Source organism: Vombatus ursinus, unplaced genomic scaffold, assembly GCF_900497805.2.
Source record: "Vombatus ursinus unplaced genomic scaffold, bare-nosed wombat genome assembly UNPS02011767.1, whole genome shotgun sequence".
Taxonomy (NCBI): Eukaryota; Metazoa; Chordata; class Mammalia; order Diprotodontia; family Vombatidae; genus Vombatus; species Vombatus ursinus.
Genome location: NW_020951545.1, coordinates 590,802 through 601,031, shown reverse-complemented (window position 1 = coordinate 601,031; position 10,230 = coordinate 590,802). Strand labels below are relative to the sequence as shown.

The following is a 10,230-nucleotide window of genomic DNA, read 5'->3' as shown; positions in this document are numbered from 1 at the left end:
CAAGGTGAAAAAACTTATGATATAATGGATGAAATACGGCTCTGTAAAAGCAAAATCTGGGCAGAAAAAGCATTCGAAATGAATATTTTTCTGAAAAAAAAAATAACAGATTACAAGTTACCTGTTAAATTTTGTAGATGCTGAAAGCTAGGGAAAGACTTCTTTTGAGAGGAAAGGATATATGGGGAAAAAGGCAACCCAATGGTTTTCATTTTTTCCATAGAAAACACAATAAAACCAGTATCTACTTCACAGTTGTTTCTTACTGTTACAGAAATAAAAATAAACAAACAAAAATAAATAAATAAAAGTAAAAAATAATTTTTAAAAAATCAGATGTATACACACTTACCTTTTAACCCATGGACTCAGTGCAGTGCCTCTGAGTCTCCCTTTGTTATCCACACCAGAATTTCAAGGGCTGTCCTCTCCCCAGCCTGATCCCAGCTGGTCTACCCTCCTTAGCTCCCACAGGCTCACCACCCTGATGCTGGGCTTAGCGCAGACACCCAACTGCCTTAGTGCAGTGCAGCTCAGAACTTTGTCGCTTCTGCCTGCCTCCCCAGAAGCTGGGGTTACTGGCATGTGCCACCATACACAGATAACAATTCTTTTCATACAGTAACTAGAGTCAGAGAATTAACATTTGATGTCTTTAATATCATCATAACTAGTTACAAAAGATCATATGAAATTTTTTGAAATTGTTTACACTGAAGTCACATTACTAATTTAAAATACATTTAAAATACTAATTTAAAATACAATAATCAGTCAGGAGGCAGCATGGTACAGTGGAAAGAAAACAGATTTGGAGTCAGAGGACCTGGGTTCAAATCCCAACTGGGCTACTTACTGCCGGTGTAACCTTGAACAAATCAAGTCACTTGGGACTAGATGGCGTCTAAGGTCCCTTCCAGCTCTAAATCTATGATCTCATGATTCCATGTTCTAAGAAAAACAGTACTGACATAATACATCTATTGGCAAACAGTCTTGGCCTTGTTAACTACAATACAGCCTGACTGTAGTTATCACACGGAATTTGCTCTAAGGTAGGGCCACTCTGGACTTCACCTAAAACAGGTTATTTTTGAGAATAACAGAAAGATCTCTTGTTTTCATCTATAATGATAAAGACTTTCTTGGGCTCCAGTGTACAGAGAATAGACATATAATCTAAATGGATCATTTTGATGGCCTTTATGTGTCTATAATTTAAAACACAGGCATAAAATCATAATCAATTTTTTCTACTTTCTAGTAATCAGTTGTGTGTTTTATATGAATGCTAAGTTCTGAATTTCACTAAGCACCTGAACAAGTTTCATTATTGTCTTGCTTTTTTTGCATGCTTAGTAAATTCAAAAAAAGGTTCTTTTTTTATCCAATTGAATTTTTAAAATAAAATCATTAACTCAAAAATTCATTAAAACCCTCAGAAGTTATGAAGTATTTTATTTATAAAAGATTATGGCTTGTAGCTGCTTCTTGTTAGTGAGTCCTTGCTTATGCATCCTGAGGGGAATCACGGTTCTAAAGATTTGCTCTAGAAAAGGGATTCTTAACCTTGTATGTGTCATGGACCCTTTTTCTCAGAATATTTGTAAATGCATAAAATAAGATATATCAGATTACAAAAGAAATCAATTATACTGAAATAGTGATGTATTTTTCCCCATCCCAAGTTCACCCTGCTCTAGAAAGAACCCAGAGAATGTTCTGATTTTGTTAGAAACTTCCCCCAGAGATTATTTTTTAAACTGTTGGGGTAGAGATCCTAGAACTGAATCCTAGGGTCTTGCCAAGCCCCAGAATGAAATGAGTGCCCTACACCTACCTTAATAAAAAGCTATATCCTGACAACTCCCAAAGCTTCTTTTCAGTATATAAGGAAAAGCAAGGAAGCTTTAATACTTGGCGAATACAACCCATTAATTCAATAACTAACTACTTATAAATTTCAAAAGTCATACAAAAAGAAATGGCCCTCTTGCTTTCACTTAATCAGCTTCACCAACCTTAATCTTTTTATCTTAGAATGAAAATACTTTTTTTTCCAGTTCAATATCTAAAAGTTTATTCCATTTTATATATATACTTCAAAAGGTTTTGTATAGTGAGCTAGAGTAACCACAAGCAGAGTGAACAGAAGTAACAGTTCTAGAACACCATGTTAACATGAAACACAACAGTTAAAACTCCTACAGAACATGAAATACTAGTCATAACTTGAATATAGCAATCAAAAGCAGACTCAAAGTCTTTCTCAAAACAGTGCCTGGCACATAATAAATGCTTCTTGACTGACTCAAAGTCCACTTTAGAAACCTTAAGACACAGAGGTCTCCCCCCAACCCAACCCACCCCCACCACTCCCCACAAAACAAAAACAAACTTCTCATTGCTGCAAATAGGATAAAAGCACAAATCAAATATTTTATGTACACAGATTGAAGAAATCTATCATACCTACAGTTTTGTTATCAAAAAATTGGTCTTCTAGTCAGTCTTCTGCTAAGACTTTTTCATATTGTAAAGCAATAATCCATATTCCCTATGCAGCAGAAATTTCAAACTACAATACAGATGAAAATCCTACAAAAATGCAATCATTTGACCTGATCCAGACAGAAACGGGACTGCCCTCATTTACAGTCCATATTTATATAGCCATGATCAAATGATTTTTAAAAAAAGATTCCCCTGAAAATCACTTGTCAAAATGTTACACAATTGTTAAGACTAGATTCATTACTAATTGCTTTATAGAATCTCAGTATTGGAAGGCACCTTAGAGAGTATCTAGTCTAACCATTATCTTAAAAGTAACAACCTTTACAATATAGCCAAGTACCTATTGCTCATAGAATTCCAGTAAGGGGGGAGACTCCATTACCATTACGAAGTTTTTCCCTGTATTGGGCCTAAATCTGACTCTACCACTTTTACTACTCATTCTCTGTTCTGCCCTTTGGTGCCAAGCAGGTCAAATCTAATACCTCCCTCCATATGATAGGAACCAAGTATTTGAACATAGCTGCTGTGTTCTTAAGTCTTAATCTTTTTCTAGGCTTTGCATGCCCAGGCCCTTTCACTAGTCCTCATATGGCATTCGAATCAATTGAGCAGACTCAGAGCATATTTCTTAGGTAGGCCCTAATCTCTTCACCTGGATTTTTAAAATAAAATGTTTTGTCTGAAAACTTTACTGTGTTAATATAAGTCCTACTCTGATGCCTCATCATTATGTTAAAGGTGACCCTGGATTTTGCAGGCTAGAATTGTCCTATCAAACTGTAAAGCCTTCAAGTACAGCCCAGCAATTTAACTACCTATCTGCTATCCGTAGACCAACTTAGTTACATCTGAAGATGGTTAGTGTAAAAAGGCTAGCTGCTAGGTCAATGAACAGCCATGGCAGCCTTGGACTTGTCTGTTTGTATTTGATAACTATTTCTATATAATTGCTTCTTTTATAATGATACATATCTTAGTTCATGCATTTAAAAACATGATTTGGAGGGCCCTATAGGCTTCACCAGACTGCCAGAGGAAGCCAGGACACCATAAAGGTTAAGAACCCCTGTGCTAAGGGATGCTTTTTGTACACAGCAGTTCATTAAAAATGATTACTAAGGGGGTAGAGTGGGTTATGGCCTGCTCATTGGAGAGAATAACCATGAAAATGAAGTTCTGAAATAAATTACAAGTTAACTAACCAAAAGCAAACCAGCTAGAATCTCAGCCTTCCTCAAATTATGATCTTTATAAAAAGAGAATCCATTGACAAAATATGCTCACAGAACAAATACCAAACTCCTCTAGCCACAAGAATTTGCAGGGCTCCTTCAAGGGAGGGCTTTTCACATCACCACCTATTCTGCCTCATAGTCTATGACCATGTTAGGCTTATTTGGGAGGAGAATTGTTAACTAATTTTTACCAACGAATTCCAGAAAAAATAAGCTACTGCTTGATATAGCATTGTCCAAAATTTTTCATCCCTCCTTTTGAATTAACTTCCTCAAAAACTAAAGCTAAACTTACCTGATTCCTTCATGAATTTCTTAATGCTCTTACATGCTTAAATTTGAAACTTTATCCTATTTCCCTTTAGAGCACATTTTGCCTTTTCTTTATTCTGTATGTTTGGCAATGGCTACTGACAAAAAAAAGTAAAACTCTCACCTGACACAGGACTTAAATGCAATGATTAGCTAGTAGCACTTTCTGGCAGGATAGGTAACAACATTGCAGAGCAGCTGTCTTTCCATATTCTAAAGAGACTAACATAAACGATTCTCAACTTTGGCTAGGAGTCTAACAAAAGCACAAGTGTTTCCAGAAAGTATTTGATGCATTTTTCATTACTTACTTTGATGATCTGTGATCTCATTAATGTGGATACTTCTTCCAATGGGGTAGATTTCAACTCATACACAATTAGTTCATCCTGTGAAATTCTTGTCCTTGCTGAGGGACTTCCTCTAGAGCTCAGTGTTCCATGGATGTGAGTGGAAAACAGCAGTCCCCCTACACGGACTATCCCCTCACTCTTCTATGATCCTGGCATGTGGCTTCTTTTCTGATTGTTATAGTGGTAGTATGCTACCACCTATTCAAAGCCGCTATGTATCTTTCCAGTGAGCTTTTGACCTCAAACTTTAATTCCTCAGTGATAGTGCTATTTCCATGCTTTAAAAAAACATGGTATGAACAGAACAATATTGGCATTTAAAAGACAGGTCTTTGTTTCAGGGTAAAACTGGATATCATTCAAGTAACAGCACAATTTTCTACAAGCACCTAACCCATTTGCTTCCTTCTATTCAGTTCTAGGCACAATTCACTGTTAGTCTGCAGTATCTGTCCAAGATGTATGTAATGATGCATTTGTTTTATGAGCTTTCTCTTCAGCTGAATATAATACTCTAGACAATATGCATTATTCATCCCCTTGGTTTCTTTCTGTGTGGATAAGCCAAACTATCTTGCATGATTATGGATCTCATCTATGAGGCTCTACAATATTACAGAGTCAGCCATAATCAGTACAATGCCATTTGCAAGCAGGCACATCTAGAGTGCCTCACATCTATAAGTAAGCCCCCTTTCCCTTGGATCCTATCCTGGACATCATTCATGATGATGACATAGCAACCATCTTTGTTGAGCCTACATCTCTGTTTTAAACCTGGTTTTCTATTTATAATCAGAGGACAGAATGAAGTTATCTCTGTTCTATCTTTCAAGACTCAATTTTAATGTACTCTTAAGATACATTTGTTAAATCAATTTTTTAAATAATAAACTAACAAAATTTTCAAAAATCTCTTATTCCCCTTTCATATCTTCATCAACACTTGTGACTGATGCATCTTATTCACTAATTTCTAAAAGGTGACCAGAAATGTTCTTTTAAAAACATAAAAGTAACCTGATAAATAACTACTTTCCTATTCAGAGTACATTTGCCACTGACAAAATCTACCTTTGGGATACAGTAACATCCTACATGGACAAGGAATCATCTTGGAGGAGGCCTCCTCCAGATATGTCAATGTGATGCGATAATTAAAAACAGAGTTGAAGAGGTTCTTTCTGCAGATCTTCATGTACTCCTATAATCATATCCTAAATGACCATAATAAGTAACTTTCCAGTTTCCTACATTCCATTACTACCACTCATTTGAACCTTCTCTCTCCAGTCAAAACTGTCAGCCACCAAGTTACTCTTCAATTTCCCTGAACAACTTCCCCCATTTTAACAGCAACTTCTACATTAACAATTATTATCTGTGATGTCTTCATAGTAGCTGAAAGCACACTTAATTATATAACTGAAGTAGCTACAGATCCAATTTTGGCATAGTTATTACTCAGTGGTCACACTACAGAAGAATTCAAGACCAAATGACAGTGATTTTGTATCTCATTACACTGAACCTCATGTTAATTTCCATATTAGCCCTATCTCAGATTCCTCTCTCATCTGATAATCCCATAAGAAATACAGCTACTCAAGAGACCTTTGCTATGTTATACAGAATTGTAAACCACAACATTCAGTCTTTAGCACTCCACAGTATTGCACCTTATACAAACAAGGTGAATTTATGTTAAGCATTATGTAACAGTAGTTTGGATTCTAAGTGTTAACATGTTTCCACTCACCTTTTTTTTAAAACACAAAAGACATCTCAACTCAGTAAAAAAGAAAAAAAAAAGGTCTGAGGGGACAGCTAGGTGGCACAGTGGAGTCAGGAGGACCTAAATTCAAATCCAGCCTCAGACACTTGACACTTACTAGCTGTGTGACCCTGGGCAAGTCACTTAACCCCAATGGCCTCACCAAAAAGCAAAAAAAAAAAAAAAAAGTCCGATATTCTGCTTCTTTCAGTCATTTCCTTATCAAATAGAACCTTTCCTTCCAGGCAGCACCTCACAAATACACAACTATAATAATTAAAAGTATTAAGCTGACAAAGATAAATATACTACATTTGTGATAACAATACTCCACCCTATTAATGGAAAGACTCAGGGTGACAAAACTCCCCCGGGGAAAATGTTATTGTATTAAAATTTATGTACTTTGTTTTTTTTAAGATAAAGTTCAAGTCTTACTAAATGCTTCCAATTTCCCCCCAAATAGCATTAAGATATGTTTTATAATGAAGCATCAATTATAACACCATCAAAACTAGGTTAGTAGTTCCAACCTGAGACACAAAGCAAATTTATATAGCTTTTCTATCACAAAAGAAAAAAAATTATTTTTTCATATTTTTAACCAGTCAGAAAAAAATGCCACTTTTTTACACAGGCATGAGATATTTTATAACAAAAAATTTGCTAGAATTTTAATGCCCCGACTGAAATACATCTTGCATTTTCTATGAAATCCCTCAAAGTGCTAGAATATAAAGAGAAAATATGCAACCATACATAAAAATGTTTGGATTTTTATTGAAATTTCATGTTTCGTATCAAACAAAATCTTTCTTCAGATAAAAATATTCTCTCAGATGTCTCCCGATATCTGTTAAGTCTAAATTGGTCCTTCAGTGCCTTAATTTTTAAAAATTGTCTTGATGAAATGTCTGTTTTCAGAATGTTCCCAAGGATAATTTTTATCGTGTGAAGGACCGTACGTGACGACCTCTCCCACTGCCTCCACTAACAAACTTTCCTCTTGAGCCTCCACTGCCACTATTAGCGCTTGCCCAAGAAGGCCCGAGTCCACCCCGACCTCTGGAAGCACGGTCACGTGGACTTGGCCGATATCCTACAATAGGAAAAAAAAAATAGTTATTTTAATCCTTGCTCACTTTCCTTGCTCCTGGTAGGTAAACGCTGACTTATTATTACTTAATAATATATTAAATATATTATTCAAAGTAGAACTTAAATTAACAAAACTTTTATTTCATTTAATAGGATATATGATGTAATTTGGACAAGAATGTGACTCTTACATCTCGTACCAAAGACTTACTTTTGGACCAGCTTTACAAATAACATTAATAAACAAAATGAACTGTATAGAATCACTGTTTTTTTAATTGTTATTTGGATTACAAACATGTTTAGATATTATCTGTCCAAAAGAATTTTTCTAAAAAGGCTATCATTATTATATCAGACCTTGAATCTCTTTGGTATATGTTCTCTATACTCCTGCATATACATGTCTCCCCCTTTAAAATGTAAGCTCCTTAAGTGCAGGCACTGTTTCTTCTTTGTATTCCTAATTCCTAGGACAGTAACTGAAATACAGTAAGCACCCTAAGGCTTGTTAATGGATTTTTTTTTAAAAGCCAGGTGAAAACAAATGTTCAGTCCTGTCCAAGGTGTCAAAATAGTTCAGGAAATTTCTGGAAATCATTAATAATGTTGCTAGCTCAAAATAGAAATTCATATTAGCATTTAATGTCTCACTTGTTCTTCATATTCCCACCTGGAAAGGGGCAAACATCTTCCCATTTTATCAGTGCTATCTGAAAACAAAAACACAACCCACCTGCAGAACTGAGTGGCCGAAGCGGTGGTAAAGGGCCCCTGCTAAAATTGCTCTGCCCTCCTCTGCTTTCGTTATAGGTTCCTCGTGGTGTACTCTGAGCACTCCAGCTGGAACCTCGTGTTCCCTCACGACGACTGTAATTTCCTAAATACAAAATATAATGTCGTTATTTAATGACTCACAACTTCACCCTTTATTAAGTCCCAGATTGAAGGAATACTACTGACGGCTTACTGAAAAACTTTCAATGAAAATAACTGAATACAGAAATAACTAACTCAAGAGAAACAACTTCCAGGAAGAATCATTGATACAATTATAGAAATCCATTCTCTCTCATTCCCATATTTATACTTAGCAGGTAGAGAATTATGTAGGTGACATGTATATATCTACTAGTGAGGATGTTACTTCAATCCTCAAGCATCAGCATCTAATTTAGATGACCAAAAAAAACTTTTTAAAAAAATCCTAAAAGGGACAGTTTTACAGTATAGACTAGGAAAGCAATTTGATGAGTATAAATTGGTAAACTAAGAATAATTTCAAATTATTTTTGTAATTCAGACAGAAAAATCCAATGCATAAAAATTAAAATAATGGTCATAAATGTTACTGAAAGATTTAAGTAGATACTGGGATAAAAACATGAAAGAAACATTTGCCTGAATACATCAAACTCTATTTCTTAAGGTCCTCCCCACCCCTACATCTACTTTAAAAGCTTCTTTCAGAAATGAGAGTTACTGGAATAATTCTGACTAATAAGCAGTATATATATATATTTTTTAAGATTAGAAGTTCTTAGGTCTCTTTTTAAAAGGAGAAAACAAAGGTGAATTTTCAACTTATCCACTATTCCAAAAAACAAATTACCTTTTGAAGCAGGTGGAGTGAAGAACCTATTCTGACTATGAAAAGCACCTCGTCCTCCTCGGTTCCCTGAAAACCCACCACGAGAAGAAATCTTCTGTGACACTTTGGGTGGCCTTTTTGGTGGTGGTAACCCATCCTGAGGAACCACTTCTTTACTTTCAGCTGCAACAAAATCATCCACGTGCATCGACGGTGGCCTACTTGTGTTCTGTTTCCTCTGGCGAAAGATATCATGGGGTCTGATGCCCTGTCCAAATCCTCCCCGGCCTCTTCCTCTTGGAGGTGGCACGATGTGTGCTCTCTTGGCAGGTTCAATGTATTCAGATTTTCCACTAATTAAAATTTTTAAATATTTAAGTTAAAACTAATAGGAAGAACATAAAAAAACTTTCTTCATTTTTCATATGTTGCCAGAGAAAACAAACTAAAATTGATTTAACTCAACACTTAAAACTCGTACTTTCATAGCTCCCACAAAAATCTCTTCCATTTGTTTTCAAACTTCATTCAAAAGATTATTTTCTCTCAAACCAAAAATAATTCCTTTTCCTTAAAAAGCCTGAATGATTTTTATGGAAAACAGCACCATATACTACAAAATCACTATTTGCAAGTAAAAAAAATTTTCTTAATGACTCAATTTCCCTTTTCTTCAAGCACAAGAAAGCAATAAATATCCAAGACACTCAAGTTTTCTTATAATCAAAAAATATAGCAATGGCCCAACTCTCCAAGCCTCTTTTCAGCCCACTGCTATAAGCCAATTGAACAAGTGATCTTTACAAGTAGAGTGGGAAACGAGAGCTCATATTTCAACCTCCACTTTGCATAGTTTACCACCAGATCACGTCCTTCAATGTTCCTCAGCCACCTGCAATTGTTTTGAGAGAGCTATAGAGTAACAAAGCTTACCTCGATGTTATAAAGGTCTCATGTTTGTGCTTGCCAAGCTTAAACCCTTTCGTGGTCTTTGTCCTCCCAGGAGAGGATGGTTCTGACAAAAAGGAACGCTCTAATTCGGCTTGTAAATCAAAGTCACTATAGCATTTTTCAGAGAGCTCGATCAGGTCAACTTTTACCTGCAATCATAAAAGAATAATTTCACAACAGTACCATTGGGGGGGAGGGGAGGGGGGTAAGGGCTTTTCAAATGCAAATATTTAAGTATAATTTTGGCAGAACTTTTCATAACATGTAAAATATACCAGAGCCAACATTTAGACAGGTATGGGGGAGGCTCTATGTATACTTCAAAAAAAAATAAATAAATAAACAAAAAGAATGAACCTTTATCAACAAAGGAGATCCTTAAAAACTGAGTTTCTG

General features: G+C 35.5%; 1 protein-coding gene across 1 annotated transcript in view; it reads right to left on the bottom strand.

The window, feature by feature from the left end:
- Positions 1-6,950: 6,950 nt before the first annotated feature.
- Positions 6,951-10,230, bottom strand: part of VIRMA (vir like m6A methyltransferase associated) — an 82,909-nt gene continuing 79,629 nt past the window's right edge. Inside the window, exons 21-24 of the mRNA XM_027856961.1 lie at positions 9,817-9,983; positions 8,905-9,236; positions 8,029-8,172; positions 6,951-7,293 (exon numbers count right to left, since the gene is read on the bottom strand). Of these exons, the coding sequence (XP_027712762.1) occupies positions 7,139-7,293; positions 8,029-8,172; positions 8,905-9,236; positions 9,817-9,983 (798 nt within the window). The 3' untranslated portion in view covers positions 6,951-7,138. The remainder of the gene's footprint in view (positions 7,294-8,028; positions 8,173-8,904; positions 9,237-9,816; positions 9,984-10,230) is intronic.